This window comes from Patagioenas fasciata, chromosome 2, assembly GCF_037038585.1.
Source record: "Patagioenas fasciata isolate bPatFas1 chromosome 2, bPatFas1.hap1, whole genome shotgun sequence".
NCBI classification, from domain to species: domain Eukaryota; kingdom Metazoa; phylum Chordata; class Aves; order Columbiformes; family Columbidae; genus Patagioenas; species Patagioenas fasciata.
This window is the reverse complement of record NC_092521.1, coordinates 1,258,276-1,276,596: the sequence shown is the minus strand read 5'-3', so window position 1 is coordinate 1,276,596 and position 18,321 is coordinate 1,258,276. Positions and strand designations below refer to the sequence as shown.

Genomic DNA, 18,321 nt, shown 5'->3' with positions numbered 1-18,321 from the left:
TGCTGCCCTTGTCCCAGCGCACCTGTGTCCCCATGTGTCACCTTGCTGCCCTTGTCCCCATGTCCCCTGTCCTGTCACCTTGCTGCTCTTGTCCCAGTGCACGCGTGTCCCCATGTCCCATGTCACCCCCATGTCCCCTGTCACCTTGCTGCTCTTGTCCCAGTGCATGCGTGTCCCCATGTCCCATGTCACCCCCATGTCCCCTGTCACCTTGCTGCTCTTGTCCGTGTCCCCATGTCCCCTGTCCCCTGTCACCTTGCTGCTCTTGTCCCAGCGCCTGTGTCCCCATGTCCCCATGTGTCACCTTGCTGCCCTTGTCCCCCTGTCCCCTGTCCCCTATCACCTTGCTGCTCTTGTCCCAGCACCCGTGTCCATGTCCCCATGTCCCCTGTCACCTTGCTGCTCTTGTCCCAGTGCACGTGTGTCCCCATGTCCCCATGTGTCACCTTGCTGCCCTTGTCCCCATGTCCCCATGTGTCACCTTGCTGCTCTTGTCCCAGTGCACGCGTGTCCCCATGTCCCATGTCCCCCCCATGTGTCACCTTGCTGCTCTTGTCCCAGTGCACGCGTGTCCCCATGTCCCATGTCACCCCCATGTGTCACCTTGCTGCTCTTGTCCCAGTGCACGCGTGTCCCCATGTCCCATGTCACCCCCATGTGTCACCTTGCTGCTCTTGTCCCAGTGCACGCGTGTCCCCATGTCCCATGTCACCCCCATGTGTCACCTTGCTGCTCTTGTCCCAGCGCACGCGTGTCCCCATGTCCCCATGTGTCACCTTGCTGCTCTTGTCCCAGTGCACGCGTGTCCCCATGTCCCATGTCACCCCCATGTGTCACCTTGCTGCTCTTGTCCCAGTGCACGCGTGTCCCCATGTCCCATGTCACCCCCATGTGTCACCTTGCTGCTCTTGTCCCAGTGCACGCGTGTCCCCATGTCCCATGTCCCCCCCATGTGTCACCCTGCTGCTCTTGTCCCAGCGCACGCGTGTCCCCATGTCCCATGTCACCCCCATGTGTCACCTTGCTGCTCTTGTCCCAGTGCACGCGTGTCCCCATGTCCCATGTCACCCCCATGTGTCACCTTGCTGCTCTTGTCCCAGTGCACGCGTGTCCCCATGTCCCATGTCACCCCCATGTGTCACCTTGCTGCTCTTGTCCCAGTGCACGCGTGTCCCCATGTCCCATGTCACCCCCATGTGTCACCTTGCTGCTCTTGTCCCAGTGCACGCGGGGCACCACGACGTAGCCGCAGTGCCGCAGGTCCCTGGCGCAGCGCTCCGCGTTCCGCCCCTCGTTCTCGAAGTCCAGCTCCTGCGCCAGCGTCCCCTTCAGCTCCTGGGCAGGGACAGGGGACAGGGGACATGGGGACAGGGGACATGGGGTCCTGAGCCTGCGCCCCCTTCAGCTCCTGGACGGGGACAGGGGACAGGGGACATGGGGACAGGGGACATGGGGTCCTGAGCCTGCGCCCCCTTCAGCTCCTGGGCGGGGACAGGGGACAGGGGACATGGGGACAGGGGACATGGGGACAGGGGACATGGGGTCCTGAGCCAGTGTCCCCTTCAGCTCCTGGGCAGGAACAGGGGACAGGGGACATGGGGACAGGGGACATGGGGTCCTGAGCCTGCATCCCCTTCAGCTCCTGGACGGGGGACACGGGGACATGGGGACATGGGGACAGAGGGTCCTGCAATAACGTCCCCTTCAGCTCCTGCGTCAGGGGACACGGGGACATGGGGGTCCTGAGCCTGCGTCCCCTTCAGCTCCTGAACGGGGACAGGGGACAGGGGACACAGGGACATGGGGACACAGGGGGGACCTGAGCCTGCGTCCCCTTCAGCTCCTGGATGGGGACACAGGGACATGGGGACACAGGGGGCCTGAGCCTGCACCCCCTTCAGCTCCTGGGACAGGGGACACAGGGACATGGGGACACAGAGGCCTGAGCCTGCATCCCCTTCAGCTCCTGGGACAGGGGACATGGGGACATAGGGGGCCTGAGCCTGCGTCCCCTTCAGCTCCTGGGACAGGGGACAGGGGACATGGGGACATGGGGACACGGGGGGGACCTGAGCCTGCGTCCCCTTCAGCTCCTGGATAGGGACAGGGGACATGGAGACATGGGGACAGGGGACATGGGGACAGGGGACATGAGGTCCTGAGCCTGTGTCCCCTTCAGCTCCTGGGACAGGGGACATGGGGACACAGGGGGCCTGAGCCTGCGTGCCCTTCAGCTCCTGGGACAGGGGACATGGGGACACGGGGGGTCCTGAGCCTGTGTTCCCCCCAGCCCAGCACCGGGGGGGCAGGAACCGCGTGGTGTGTGGTGGCAGCTCAGCAGGGACATTGGGGTGACACGGGGGTGACACGGGGGTGACACGGGGGTGACATGGGGGTGACACGGAGACACTGGGGTGACACAGGGGGGTCTCTTGGGGTGTGTCCCCTGCAGCCCCCAGTCCAAGAGGGAGCAGGAACCGCACGATGTGCAGCAGCAGCTGGGGGGGGGACAGGGGACACTGGGGTGACACTGGGGACATGGGGGTGACAAGGGGACACTGGGGTGACACCAGAGTGTCACCTGCAGCACCCATCCAAGGGCAAAGGCCGGTGCATGAACCCCACGATGTGCAGTGGCAGCTTGGGGGGACAGGGGACACTGGGGTGACACAGGGGTGACCCAGGGACACAGGGGGGACACTGGGGTGACCTGGGGACACTGGGGTGTCACCTGCAGCACCCATCCAAGGACAAAGGCCGGGTGCATGAACCCCACGATACAGTGGCAGCTTGGGAGGGACAGGGGACACTGGGGTGACACAGGGAACATGGGGGTGACCCGGGGACAGTGGGGTGACTTGGGGACATGGGGTGACCTGGGGACATGGGGTGTCACCTGCAGCACCCATCCGAGCACAAAGGCCGGGTGCATGAACTCCACGATGCGCAGTGGCAGCTGGGGGGGACAGGGGACACTGGGGTGACACAGGGACATTGGGGTGACTTGGGGACACTGGGGTGACCTGGGGACACAGGGTGTCACCTGCAGCACCCATCCAAGGGCAAAGGCTGGGTGCATGAACCCCAGGATACACAGTGGCAGCTTGGGAGGGACAGGGGACACTGGGGTGACACAGGGACACTGGGGTGACTTGGGCACACTGGGGTGACATGGGGTGACATGGGGTGACATGGGGACATGGGGTGTCACCTGCAGCACCCATCTGAGCACAAAGGCCGGGTGCATGAACCCCATGATACACGGTGGCAGCTTGGGGGGACAGGGGACACTGGGGTGACACAGGGAACATGGGGGTGACCCAGGGACACTGGGGTGACATGGGGTGACATGGGGTGACATGGGGTGACATGGGGTGACCTGGGGACACGGGGTGTCACCTGCAGCACCCATCCGAGCGCGAAGGCCGGGTGCATGAACTCCACGATGCGCAGCAGCAGCTCCAGCGTCCGGATGTCGCCCTCGAACCGGTCGCGGAGATCGATGTACTGGACCTGGGGACACGGGACATGGGGACACGGGGACACGGGACACGGGACATGGGGACATGGGACACGGGACACGTGGGACATGGAGACATGGGGACACGGGGACACGGGACACGGGACACGGGACACAGGGACATGGGACATGGGGGGACACGGGACATGGGGACATAGGGGACATGGAGACATGGGACACAGAGATATGGGACATGGGGACACGGGACATGGGGACACGGGACATGGGACACGGGGACATGAGGACATGTGGGACATGGGACATGGGACACAGGGACATGGGGACACAGGGGACATGGGGACACGGGACATGGGGACACGGGGACACGGGACACGGGACACGGGACACAGGGACATGGGACATGGGGGGACACGGGACATGGGGACATAGGGGACATGGAGACATGGGACACAGAGATATGGGACATGGGGACACGGGACATGGGGACACGGGACATGGGACACGGGGACATGAGGACATGTGGGACATGGGACATGGGACACAGGGACATGGGGACACAGGGGACATGGGGACACGGGACATGGGGACACGTGGGACATAGGGACACGTGGGACATGGGACATAGGGACATGGGACATGGGGACACGGGGACATGGGGACACATGGGACATGGGACATGGGGACATGGGGAGATGGGACATGGGGACATGGGACATGGGGACACAGGGGACATGGGACATGGGGACATGGGGACACGGGGACACGGGACACGGAACATGAGGGGACACAGGGACACGGGACATGGGGACACAGGACATGGGACATGGGACATGGGGACACGGGGACATGGGACACGGAACATGAGGGGACACAGGGACACGGGACATGGGGACACAGGACATGGGACACAGGGACATGGGGGCATGGGGGACACGGGACATGGGGGACATGGGACACAGGGACATGGGGACACAGGACATGGGGACATGGGGCACATGGGACATGGGGACACGTGGGACATGGGACACGGGGACATGGGGAGAAGGGACATGGGGACATGAGGACACGGGACATGGGGACACAGAGGACATGGGACACGGGACATGGGACATGTGGGACATGGGACACAGGGACATGGGGACACAGGACATGGGGACACAGGGGACACGGGGACATGGGACATGGGGACACGGGGACACGTGGGACATGGGACATGGGGACATGAGGACACAGGACATGGGGACATGGGGACACGGGACATGGGGGACATGGAACATGGGGGGACACGGGACATGGGATATGGGGACATGGGCACACGGGGACACGGGACATGGGGACCTAGGGACACAGGGACATGGGACATGGGGACACGGGACATGGGGGACACAGGACATGGGACATGGGGACATAGAGACACGGGGACATAGGGACATGGGACAGGGGACCTAGAGACACGGGGACATGGGGGACATGGGGACATAAAGACACAGGGGACATGGGGAGACACAGGGACATGGGGGGACACAAGGGACATGGGGAGCTGGGGACATGGGACATGGGGACACGGAGGACCTGGGGACACAGGGGACATGGGACATGGGGACATAGGGACATGGGGGACCTGGGGACATGGGGACCTGGGGACACAGGGACATGGGGACCTGGAGACACAGGGACATAGGACATAGGGGACATGGGGACCTGGGGACATGGGGACATGGGGGGACACGGGGACACGGCGGGGGGACACTGCAGGGTGTCATGGGGGACATGGGGGGGTCATGGGGGCACATGGAGGGGGTCACAGGGGGACAGGGGGAGGGACTCCAAGGGTGACAAGGGGGGACACGGGGGGGACAGTGGGGGTCACAGGGGGACACCAGGGGTGACATGGGGGGACAGTGGGGGTCACAGGGGGACATGGAGGGGGTCATGGGGGTACAGGGGGAGGGACACTGAGGGGTCATGGGGGACACTGGGGGGACAGTGGGGGTCATGGGGTGACATGGGGGGGTCATGGGGGTGTCATGGGGGGACACTGGGGGCGTCATGCTGGGGGACACTGGGGGGTCACAGGGGACATGGGGGGGGGTCACTGGAGGGGTCATGGGGGGACACAGCGGGGGGGGCACAGGGGACACCGGGGGTGTCATGGGGGGCACTGGGGGGGTCACTGGGGAGGTCATGGGGGTGTTGGAGGAGTTAGGGGGGGGGTCACTGGAGGGTTATGGGGGTACTGGGGGGTTATGGACGGCACTGGGGGGGTCACTGGGGGGGTCATGGGGGTTCATGGGGGGTATTGGGGGGGTTATGGGGAGTCCCTGGGGGGGGTACTGGGGGGATCGTGGGGGTCATGGGGGTCACTGGGGGGTTATGGGGGGCACTGGGGGGTTATGGGGGGATCAAGGGGAGTCACTGGGGGGTTATGGGGGGCACTGGGGGGTTATGAGGGGCACTGTGGGGGTCACTGGGGGGTTATGGGGGGCACTTGGGGGTTATGGGGGGCACTGGGGGGGTCACTGGGGGGTTATGGGGGGCACTGGGGGGATCACTGCAGGGTTATGGGGGGCATTGGGGGGGTCACTGGAGGGTTATGGGGGGTTATGGGGGTCACTGGGGGGGTCACTGGTGGGTTATGGGGGGCACTGAGGGGTTATGGGGGGTTATGGGGGTCACTGTGGGGATCACTGGGGGGTTATGGGGGGCACTGGGGGGTTATGGGTGTCACTGTGGGGATCACTGGGGGGTTATGGGGGGCACTGGGGGGCACTGGGGGGCACTGGGGGGTCACTGGGGGGGTTATGGGGAGCACTGGGGGGTTATGGGGGTCACTGGGGGGGTCACTGGGGGGTTATGGGGGGATCAAGGGGAGTCACTTGGGGGTTATTGGGGGGGCACTGGGGGGTTATGGGGGGCACTGGGGGGTTATGGGGGGTGCTCTGGTGCAGGCTCCTTGTGGAATCCCGGGGGGTGTCGGTGTTGGGGGGTCCCAGTGTGTCCTGGGGGACAGGGAAGCTTGGGGGGGGGTCACTTGGGGGGTGCTCCTGGGTTGGGGGGGGATCCCCAAGAGTGGCCTGGGGGGTCCCTGGGGGACAGTCCGGGGGGTCCCAGTGTTGAGGAGTCCCTGGGATGGGGGGGGTCTGGGTGTTGGGGGATCCCAGGGGGTGTCTGAAGTGGGGGGGGGCAGGGGGTCTCCTGGCTTTGCAGGGGGGGTGGGATCCCCAAGGGTCTCCTGTTGGGGGGGGGTGTGTAAAGGTTCCGGGGGGGTCCCTGGGAGGGTCCCTGGGGGTGCCCAGGTGTCCCTGAGTCTCTGGGGGTGTCCCTGGGTGTCCCTGGGGGGTCTCTGGGGGTGTCCCTGGGGGGTCCCAGAGGGTCCCCTGGGTGGCTCTGGGTGTCCTGGGGGGTCCCTGGGGGGTCCCTGGGGGGTCTCTAGGGGTCCCCCGGCTGTCCCTGGGGTCCCTGGGAGTGTCCACTGGAGTCTCTGGGGGTGTCCCTGGGTGTCCCTGGGGGGTCTCTGGGGGTGTCCCTGGGGGGTCCCAGAGGGTCCCCTGGGTGGCTCTGGGTGTCCTGGGGGGTCCCTGGGTGTCCCTGGGGGGTCCCTGGGGGGTCCCTGGGGGGTCTCTAGGGGTCCCCCGGGTGTCCCTGGGGTCCCTGGGAGTGTCCACTGGAGTCTCTGGGGGTGTCCTGGGGGGTCCCTGGGGGTGTCCTGGGGTGTTCCTGGGGATCCCTGGGGTGTCCCTGGGTACCTGGGGGGTCCCTGAGGGCGTCCCTGTGATGTCCCCAGGGTGTCCCTGGGAGTGTCCCTGGGTGTCCCTGGGGGTGTCCTGGGAATCCCTGGAGGGTCCCTGGGGGCGTCCCTGGGGATCCATGGGGTGTCCCTGGGAGGGTCCCTGGGGGTGCCCAGGTGTCCCTGGGTCTCTGGGGGTCCCCTGGGTGTCTCGGGGTGTCCTGGGAGGGTCCCTGGGGGTCTCTAGGGGTCCCCTGGGTGTCCCGGGGGGTGTCCCAGGGGGTGTCCACTGGGTGTCCCTGGGGATGTCCAGGGGGTTCCCTGGGGGTGTCCCGGGGAGTCCCTGGGTGTCCCTGGGGATCCCTGCGGTGTCCCTGGGTACCTGGGGGTGTCCCTGAGGGTGCCCCTGGGGGTGTCCCTGTGATGTCCCCAGGGTGTCCCTGGGTCTCTGAGGGTCCCTTGGGTGTCCCTGGGCAGGGGGGGGTCCCAGAGGGTCCCCTGGGTGTCTCTGGGTGTCCTGGGGGGTCTCTAGGGGTCCCTGGGGGGTCCTGGGGGTGCTCGGGTGTCCCTGGGTGTCTGGGGATCCCCTGGGTGCCCCTGGCTGTCCTGGGGGTGTCCTGGGGGGTCCCTGGGGGTGTCCACTGGGTGTCCCTGGGGAGTCCTTGGGGTCCCTGGGGGTGTCCTTGGGTACCTGGGGGTGTCCCTGTGATGTCCCCAGGGTGTCCCTGGGTCTCTGGGGGTCCCTTGGGTGTCCCTGGGAGGGGTCCCAGAGGGTCCCCTGGGTATCTCTGGGTGTCCTGGGGGGTCTCTAGGGGTCCCTGGGGGGTCCTGGGGGTGCTCGGGTGTCCCCGGGTGTCTGGGGATCCCCTGGGTGCCCCTGGCTGTCCTGGGGGTGTCCTGGGGGGTCCCTGGGGGGTCCCTGGGGGGTCCTGGGGGTCCCCTGGCTGTCCCTGGGGGTGTCCCTGGGTGTCCCTGGGGGTGTCCCCGGTCTCGGGGGGTCGCGGTCCCCACCTTGACGGCCACGGGGGTCCCATCGTGCAGGCGCGCCCGGTGCACCTGGGCCAGGCTGGCGGCCGCCACCGGCTCGTAGTCGAACTCACGGAACAGCCCGGCCGGGGTGGTGCGGAACTCCTCCAGGAACAGCTCGTCCACCTATGGGGACAATGACATGGGGACAGTGACAGTGACATGGGAACAGTGACAGAGACATGGGAACTCCTCCAGGAACAGCTCGTCCACCTATGGGGACAATGACATGGGGACAGTGACAGTGACATGGGAACAGTGACAGAGACATGGGAACTCCTCCAGGAACAGCTCGTCCACCTATGGGGACAATGACATGGGGACAGTGACATGGGAACTCCTCCAGGAACAGCTCATCCACCTATGGGGACAATGACATGGGGACAGTGACATGGGAACTCCTCCAGGAACAGCTCGTCAACCTGGGGACATGGGGACAGTGACATGGGGACAGTGACAGTGACATGGGAACTCCTCCAGGAACAGCTCGTCCACCTATGGGGACAATGACATGGGGACAGTGACAGTGACATGGGAACAGTGACAGAGACATGGGAACTCCTCCAGGAACAGCTCGTCCACCTATGGGGACAATGACATGGGGACAGTGACAGTGACATGGGAACAGTGACAGTGACATGGGAACTCCTCCAGGAACAGCTCGTCCACCTATGGGGACATGGGGACAGTGACAGTGACATGGGAACAGTGACAGAGACATGGGAACTCCTCCAGGAACAGCTCGTCCACCTATGGGGACAATGACATGGGGACAGTGACAGTGACATGGGAACTCCTCCAGGAACAGCTCGTCCACCTATGGGGACATGGGGACAGGGACAGTGACATGGGAACAGTGACAGTGACATGGGAACTCCTCCAGGAACAGCTCGTCCACCTATGGGGACATGGGGACAGGGACATGGGGACAGTGACATGGGAACTCCTCCAGGAACAGCTCATCCACCTATGGGGACATGGGGACAGTGACATGGGGACGGTGACATGGGGACAGTGACAGTGACATGGGAACTCCTGCAGGAACAGCTCATCCACCTATGGGGACAAGGGGACAGGGACAGTGACATGGGGACAGTGACAATTACATGGGGACAGTGACAGTGACATGGGGACGGGGACATGGGGAACTCCTCCAAAAACAGCTCATCCACCTATGGGGACATGGGGACAGGGACAGTGACATGGGAACAGTGACAATTACATGGGGACAGTGACAGTGACATGGGGACGGGGACATGGGGAACTCCTCCAAAAACAGCTCATCCACCTGTGGGGACATTGGGACAGTGACAATGACAGCATGGGGACAATGACACGGGGAAGTCCCTGAGAAACAGCTTGTCAACCTATGGGGACAGTGACACGGGGACAGTGACACGGCGAACTCCTCCACGAACAGCTCATCAACCTGGGGGGACATCGTGGGGACACGGGGACAGTGACATGGGGACAGCGTGGGGACATGGGGACAGTGACATGAGGACATCGTGGGGACATGGGGACATCATGGGGACATGGGGAGCTTCTCTGGGAACCACTCATTGACCTGGAGACATGGGGACCCCTGTCCCCACTTGTCCCCTCTCCGTGTCACCACCACAGGGCACCCCCATGTCCCCATGTCACCTCTCTGTGTCCCTGTCCTCTGTCCCCATGTTCCTGTCCCGCTCCTTGTCCCTGTCCCCACGTCAACCCTGTGTCCCCATGTCCCCATCCTCTCTCTGTGTCCCTGTCCCTGTCCCCACGTCAACCCTGTGTCCCCATGTCCCCGTCCTCTCTCTGTGTCCCTGTCACCCCCCAGTCTCCCTGTCCCCTCTCCATGTCCCTGTCCCCATGTCCCTCTGTCCACTCTCCATGTCCCCCTGTGTCCCCTCTCCGTGTCCCCTGTCCCCTCCCCTGTCCCTGTCCCCTCCCTGTCCCCTGTCCCCCCTCCCCTGTCCCCATGTCCCTGTCCCCATGTCCCTGTCCCCTGTCCCTGTCCCCCGTCTCTGCCCCCTGTCCCTGTCCCCTCCCCTGTCCCCCGTCCCTGTCCCCTGTCCCTGTCCCCCGTCCCTGTCCCTGTCCCCTCCCTGTGTCCCTGTCCCTGTCCCTGTCCCCTCCCCATCCCTGTCCCCTCCCCCTGTCCCCTCTCCCTGTCCCCCCTCCCTGTCCCCTGTCCCCTGTCCCTGTCCCCTGTCCCCTGTCCCTGTCCCCTGTCCCTGTCCCCTCTCCGTGTCCCCATCCCTGTCCCCTCCCCGTGTCCCCGTCCCTGTCCCCTCTCCGTGTCCCCATCCCTGTCCCCTCCCCGTGTCCCCATCCCTGTCCCCTCTCCGTGTCCCCGTCCCTGTCCCCTCCCCGTGTCCCCGTCCCTGTCCCCTCTCCGTGTCCCCGTCCCTGTCACCTCCCCGTGTCCCCGTCCCTGTCCCCTCTCCGTGTCCCCATCCCTGTCCCCTCCCCGTGTCCCCGTCCCTGTCACCTCCCCGTGTCCCCGTCCCTGTCCCCTCTCCGTGTCCCCGTCCCTGTCCCCTCCCCGTGTCCCCATCCCTGTCCCCTCTCCGTGTCCCCGTCCCTGTCCCCTCCCCTGTCCCCTCTCCGTGTCCCCATCCCTGTCCCCTCCCCGTGTCCCCGTCCCTGTCCCCTCCCCGTGTCCCCATCCCTGTACCCTCCCCGTGTCCCCGTCCCTGTCCCCTCCCCGAGTCCCCGTCCCTGTCCCCTCCCCTCTCCCCTCCCCGTGTCCCAGTCCCTGTCCCCTCCCCTGTCCCCATCCCTGTCCCCTCCCCGTGTCCCCATCCCTGTCCCCTCTCCGTGTCCCCGTCCCTGTCCCCTCCCCGTGTCCCCATCCCTGACCCCTCTCCGTGTCCCCGTCCCTGTCCCCTCCCCGTGTCCCCATCCCTGTCCCCTCTCCGTGTCCCCGTCCCTGTCCCCTCCCCGTGTCCCCATCCCTGTCCCCTCTCCGTGTCCCCGTCCCTGTCCCCTCCCCGTGTCCCCGTCCCTGTCCCCTCCCCGTGTCCCCATCCCTGTCACCTCTCCGTGTCCCCATCCCTGTCCCCTCCCCTGTCCCCATCCCTGTCCCCTCCCCGTGTCCCCATCCCTGTCCCCTCCCCGTGTCCCCATCCCTGTCACCTCTCCGTGTCCCCATCCCTGTCCCCTCCCCTGTCCCCATCCCTGTCCCCTCCCCGTGTCCCCATCCCTGTCCCCTCCCCGTGTCCCCGTCCCTGTCCCCTCCCCTGTCCCCTCCCCGTGTCCCCATCCCTGTCCCCTCCCCTGTCCCCGTCCCTGTCCCCTCCCCTGTCCCCATCCCTGTCCCCTCCCCGAGTCCCCGTCCCTGTCCCCTCCCCTGTCCCCTCCCCGTGTCCCAGTCCCTGTCCCCTCTCCGTGTCCCCATCCCTGTCCCCATCCCTGTCCCCTCTCCGTGTCCCCATCCCTGTCCCCTCCCCGTGTCCCCATCCCTGTCACCTCCCCCTGTCCCCGTCCCTGTCCCCTCTCCGTGTCCCCATCCCTGTCCCCTCCCCCTGTCCCCATCCCTGTCACCTCTCCGTGGCGCCGCTGCAGGGCCCGATCCTCCAGGGGGGTGAGCGCAGCGCCGTACTCGGGGGGCAGGAGGTGGTTGAAGGCGCAGAGCCCCTGGCCCAGCTTCACGTAGAGCCCCCCGTTCCGAAGGGCCCCCCGGAACAGCCGCTCCGCGCCGCGGCGGTGGCACCGAGACATCCCGGCCGCGAACGCCGCGCTGTCCTGGGGGACACGGGGGGACACGGGGGGACACGGGGTGACACAGCCCCCCAAAACCACCGAGACATCCCGGCTGCGAACACCGCGCTGTCCTGGGGGACACGGCGGGACACGGGGGGACATGGGGTGACACAGCCCCCCAAAACCACCGAGACATCCCGGCTGCGAACACCGCGCTGTCCTGGGGGACACGGGGGGACACGGGGGGACACGGGGTGACACAGCCCCCCAAAACCACCGAGACATCCCGGCCGCGAACGCCGCGCTGTCCTGGGGGACACGGGGGGACACGGGGGGACACGGGGTGACACAGCCCCCCAAAACCACCGAGACATCCCGGCCGCGAACGCCGCGCTGTGCTGGGGGGGACACGGGGGGACACGGGGGGACACGGGGTGACACAGCCCCCCAAAACCACCGTGACATCCCGGCCGCGAACGCCGCGCTGTCCTGGGGACATGGGACACGGGACATGGGGTGACACAGCACCCAGAGCACCCCAAAACCCCCCCGAGCACCCCAAAACCATCATGACATCCCAGCCACCAACACTGCGCTGTCCTGGGGACACAGGGTGACACAGCACCCCAAAACCACCCAGAGCACCCCAAAACACCCGTGACATCCCAGCCACCAACGCCGCACTGTCCTGGGGACATGGGACAGGGGACACGGTCACACAGCACCCAGAGCACCCCAAAACCCCCCAGAGCACCCCAAAATCACCACGACATCCTGGCTGTGAATGCCGCGCTGTCCTGGGGACATGGGACAGTGGACACAGGGTGACACAGCACCCAGAGCACCCCAAAACCCCCATGACATCCCGGCCACCAACGCCGCGCTGTCCTGGGGACACAGGGTGACACAGCACCCCAAAAACACCCGGAGCACCCCAAAACACCCGTGACATCCCAGCTGCAAACGCCGCGCTGTCCTGGGGACATGGGACAGGGGACACGGGGTGACACAGCACCCAGAGCACCCCAAAACCCCCCCGAGCACCCCAAAACCATCATGACATCCCAGCCACCAACGTTGCACTGTCCTGGGGACACAGGGTGACACAGCACCCCAAAACCACCGTGACATCCCGGCCACCAACGCTGCACTGTCTTGGGGACATGGGACATGGGACATGGTCACACAGCACCCAGAGCACCCCAAAATGCCCCCAAGCACCCCAAAACCACCACAACATCCTGGCTGTGAATGCCGCGCTGTCCTGGGGACATGGGACAGGGGACACGGGGTGACACAGCACCCAGAGCACCCCAAAACCACCGTGACATCCCGGCCACCAACGCTGCGCTGTCCTGGGGACACAGGGTGACACAGCACCCCAAAACCACCCAGAGCACCCCAAAACACCCGTGACATCCTGGCCACCAATGCCGCGCTGTCCTGGGGACATGGGACATGGTCACACAGCACCCAGAGCACCCCAAAACCACCGTGACATCCCGGCCACCAACGCCGCGCTGTCCTGGGGACACAGGGTGACACAGCACCCCAAAACCACCCGGAGCACCCCAAAACACCCGACATCCCAGCTGCAAACGCCACGCTGTCCTGGGGACATGGGACAGGGGACACAGGGTGACACAGGGTGACACAGCGCCCAGAGCACCCCAAAACCACTGTGACATCCCGGCCACCAATGCCGCGCTGTCCTGGGGACATGGGGCAGGGGACACGGTCACACAGCACCCAGAGCACCCCAAAACCCCCCAGCGCACCCCAAAACCACCACGACATCCTGGCTGTGAATGCCGCGCTGTCCTGGGGACATGGGACAGGGGACACAGGGTGACACAGCACCCAGAGCACCCCAAAACCCCCATGACATCCCGGCCACCAATGCCGCGCTGTCCTGGGGACACAGGGTGACACAGCACCCCAAAAACCCCCAGAGCACCCCAAAACACCCGTGACATCCCGGCCAGCAACGCCGCGCTGTCCTGGGGACATGGGGCAGGGGACAGGGGGTGACACAGCACCCAGAGCACCCCAAAACCCTCTGCCATGCCAACCATGAACGCTGCGCTGTCCTGGGGGGACATGGGGGTCACACAGCGCCCCAAACCCCCCCAGCACCCCAACATCCCAGCCATGAACTGTTGTGGGGGACATGGGGGTCACACAGCGCCCCAAACCCCCCCAGCACCCCAAAACCCCCCCCAGCACCCCAACATCCCCTGGGGGACACGGGGTCACACACCAGCCCCCCCAGTCCCTCGCTGAGCCCCCCAAGTGGCCATTGAACCCCCCACCCATCACTGGGTGCCCCCAGCACCCCAAGTGCTCCCCATAGCCCCCAGTGCCCCCCAAGTGCCCCCCAGCACCCCAAGTGTCCCCTGAGTGCCCCCCAAGTGCTCCCCAGAGCCCCCTGAGCCCCCCAAGTGCCCCCCAGCACCCCAAGTGCCCCCCAGCACCCCAAGTGTCCCCTGAGCCCCCCAAGTGGTCCCCATAGCCCCAAGTGCCCCCCAAGTGCCCCCCAGCACCCCAAGTGTCCCCTGAGCCCCCTCAAGTGTCCCCTGAGGCCCCCAAGCGCCCCCCAGCACCCCAAGTGTCCCCTGAGCCCCCCAAGTGGTCCTTATAGCTCCCTGAGCCCCCCAAGTGCCCCCCAGCACCCCAAGTGCCCCCTGAGCCCCCCAAGTGCCCCCAGCACCCCAAGTGTCCCCTGAGCCCCCCAAGTAGTCCCCATAGCCCCCTGAGCCCCCCAAGTGCCCCCCAGCACCCCAAGTGCATCCCTGAGCACCCCAAGTGTCCCCTGAGCCCCCCAAGTGTTCCCTGAGCCCCCCAACTGCCCCAAGCCCCACAATCCCTCGTTGAGCCCCCCAAATGACCCTGAGCCCCCCAAGTGCTCCCCATAGCCCCCAGTGCCCCCCAAGTGTCCCTTGAGCCCCCCAAGTGCTCCCCATAGCCCCCAGTGCCCCCCAAGTGTCCCCTGAGCCCCCCAAGTGCCCCCAGCCCCCCTGAGCCCCCCACCCCCCAGTACTCACCACCTCCTCACCCCCCAGCCCCCCAAGTCTCCCCCAGCCCCCCCCACCTCCTCAGCCCCCCAAGTCCCCCCCCGTGCCCCCCAAGTGCCCCCCACCTCCTCCAGCCCCCGCAGCGCCACGTTCTGTGTCCACCAATAGTCCAGGGAGATCTGGACACCCACGGCCAGGGACCTGGAGGGCGCGGGGGGGTCAGCCCTGGGGACCCAGGCGTCCGGGACCCCCCAACCCCTCCAACCCCCCCCCCCAGCCCGTGTGGGGTCTGAACACTGGGGGACCCAGGCGTCCGGGATCCCCCCACCCCCCCCTTGCCGAACCGTCCCATGGCGGGGGGTCAGCCCAGGGGGACCCAGGCGTCCGGGACCACCCCCCAACCCATGTGGGGTCTGAGCCCTGGGGGACCCAGGCGTCCGGGCCCCCCCTGGACTCCCCCACTTGCCAAAGTGTCTATGGGGGGGGTCCCAGCCCTAAGGGGACCCAGGCGTCCGGGACCCCCCCACCCCCCCAAGCCTCTCCCCAGCCCCCCCCTTGCCAAACCGTCCCATGGGGGGGGGGGGTCAGTCCAGGGGGACCCAGGCGTCCGGGACCCCCTTCCCCAGCCCCCTCCATTGTCGAAGTGCCCTGTGTGGGGTCCCAGCCCTAAGGGGACCCAGGTGTCTGGGACCCCCCCACCCCCCAAGCCTCCCCCCAGCCCACCCGCCCCCCCCCTGCCGAACCATCCCATTCGGGGGGGTCAGCCCAGGGGACCCAGGCGTCCGGGACCCCCCACCCCCCCAAGCCTCCCCCCAGCCCCCCCCTTGCCAAACCGTCCCATGGGGGGGGGGGGTCAGTCCAGGGGGACCCAGGCGTCCGGGACCCCCTTCCCCAGCCCCCTCCATTGTCGAAGTGCCCTGTGTGGGGTCCCAGCCCTAAGGGGACCCAGGTGTCTGGGACCCCCCCACCCCCCAAGCCTCCCCCCAGCCCACCCGCCCCCCCCCCTTGCCAAACCGTCCCATTCGGGGGGGTCAGCCCAGGGGACCCAGGCGTCCGGGACCCCCCACCCCCCCAAGCCTCCCCCCAGCCCCCCCCCGCCAAACTGTCCCATTTGGGGGTTCAGCCCAGGGGACCCAGGCGTCTGGGACCCCCCCATTCCCCCAAGCCTCCCCCCAGCCCCCCCATCCCCCCCCCTTGCCAAACCGTCCCATGGTGGGGGGTCAGCCCAGGGGACCCAGGCGTCCGGGACCCCCTTCCCCAGCCCCCCCCCGCCGAACGGTCCCATTCGGGGGGGTCAGCCCAGGGGACCCAGGCGTCCGGGACCCCCTTCCCCAGCCCCCCCCTGCCGAACGGTCCCATTCGGGGGGGTCAGCCCAGGGGACCCAGGCGTCCGGGACCCCCTTCCCCAGCCCCCCCCTGCCGAACGGTCCCATTCGGGGGGGTCAGCCCAGGGGACCCAGGCGTCCGGGACCCCCTTCCCCAGCCCCCCCCGCCGAACGGTCCCATTCGGGGGGGTCAGCCCAGGGGACCCAGGCGTCCGGCCCCCACCTGGCGAAGCGTCCCACGCCGTCCAGCAGGAGGCGCGCCCTGCGGCGCTGGGGGGGCTCGGCCAGCGCGTACCAGCCCCCCCCCAGCGCCCCCCCCAGCCCCAGCGCCAGCAGCAGCGGCCGCGCCACAGCCCGGCTGGGGACAGCGGGTCAGCGCGGCCAGGGACCCCGGCACATAGAGAACACAGACCCATAGAGACCCCGACCCACAGAGACCCCGACCCATAGAGACCCCGGCACATAGCCCTGACCCATAGAGACCCTGACCCACAGAGACCCCGACCCATAGAGACCCCGGCACATAGCCCTGACCCACAGAGACCCTGACCCATAGAGACCCCGACCCATAACCCCGACCCATAGAGACCCTGATCCATAGAGACCCCGACCCATAGAGACCCCGACCCACAGAGACCCCGACCCATAACCCTGACCCATAGAGACCCTGACCCATAACCCCGACCCATAGAGACCCTGATCCATAGAGACCCCGACCCATAACCCTGACCCATAGAGACCCCGAACCATAGAGACCCCCTGACCCATAGAGACCCTGACCCATAATCCTGACCCATAGAGACCACAGACCCACAGAGACCCCAACCCATAACCCCGGCCCATAGAGACCCTGACTCATAGAGAACCCTGACCCATAACCCCGACCCATAGAGACCCTGACCCATAGAGACCCCCTGACCCGTAGAAACCCCCTGACCCACAGAGACATCTGACCCATAGAGACCCCTGACTCATAGAGACCCCTGACCCATAGAGACCCCCGACTCATAGAGACCCCTGACCCACAGAGACCCCTGACCCATAACCCCCGACCCATAGAGACCCCTGACCCACAGAGACCCCTGACCCATAACCCCGACCCATAGAACCCCCGAGACCCATAGAGACCCACAGAACCTCCCCAACCCACAGAACCCCCCGAGACCCATAGCCCCCCCGTGACCCATAGAACCCCCCACCCCACAGAACACCCCTGTGACCCACAGTACCCCCCACAACCCCCCCGACCCGCAGCCCCCTCGAGACCCATAGACCCCCCCCCCAGGACCCACAGACCCCCCCAGGACCCATAGACCCCCCAGGACCCCCAGCCCCACATCTCACCGCGGGGGGGGCGCGCTCGGGGGCCGCTGCAGCGCGGGGGGGGGCAGGCGGCACAGCTGCACCTGGGGGGGCGCAGGGGGGGCAGTGGGACCCCAACCCCCCCCCCATGGTGGGGGTGTCCCCCCCCAAGCCTCAAGGCCGAGGCCTCGGGGCCGGGATCCCCGGGGGTTTCCCGTGGGGGTCCCCGGAGAGGGGGGGATTCCCTGTGGGGGTGTCCACGGGTGGGGGAGGGAATCCCCGGGTGGGGGGGGGGGGGGGTAACCCCGGGGGGGTTGGGAGGGGGGAATCCCCAAGGGGATCCCGGGGGTGGGGAACCCGAGGGGGCGGGTCCAGGGGGGTGTCCCGGGAGGGGGGGATTCCCAAGGGGATTCCCAAGGGGATCCCGGGGGGGAATCCCGGGGAACCCCGGGGTGGGGGGGCTGGGGGAGTTTGGGGGGTGTCCCGGTTTTGGGGGGGGGGACACAGGTGACCCGGGGGGGGGTCCCGGTTGGAGGGGGTGTCCGTGGGTGCTGGGGGGGTCCCGGGGGGGGTCCCGGGAGTTGGGGGGGGTCCCGGGGCCCCGCCCCCTCACCGTCCTCCGCAGCCCCATGTCCGCGGTCACCGGCCGCCGCCACCGCCCGGCCCGGAGCGGGACGGCCCCGCCCCCCGCGCCACCCCATTGGCCGGGCCGCGCGCGGGCTGCGCTCGCATTGGCCAACGGGCAGCGGGAGGGGC

The 18,321-nt window shown here is 67.2% G+C and overlaps 1 protein-coding gene across 1 annotated transcript in view; it reads right to left on the bottom strand.

The window, feature by feature from the left end:
- The window catches only part of ADCK5 (aarF domain containing kinase 5), a 29,236-nt gene extending 10,996 nt beyond the window's left edge, over positions 1-18,240 (bottom strand). Inside the window, exons 1-8 of the mRNA XM_065830941.2 lie at positions 18,179-18,240; positions 17,608-17,669; positions 16,487-16,621; positions 15,064-15,139; positions 11,766-11,966; positions 8,220-8,360; positions 3,400-3,513; positions 1,204-1,335 (exon numbers count right to left, since the gene is read on the bottom strand). Of these exons, the coding sequence (XP_065687013.2) occupies positions 1,204-1,335; positions 3,400-3,513; positions 8,220-8,360; positions 11,766-11,966; positions 15,064-15,139; positions 16,487-16,621; positions 17,608-17,669; positions 18,179-18,196 (879 nt within the window). The 5' untranslated portion in view covers positions 18,197-18,240. The remainder of the gene's footprint in view (positions 1-1,203; positions 1,336-3,399; positions 3,514-8,219; positions 8,361-11,765; positions 11,967-15,063; positions 15,140-16,486; positions 16,622-17,607; positions 17,670-18,178) is intronic.
- Positions 18,241-18,321: the final 81 nt, after the last annotated feature.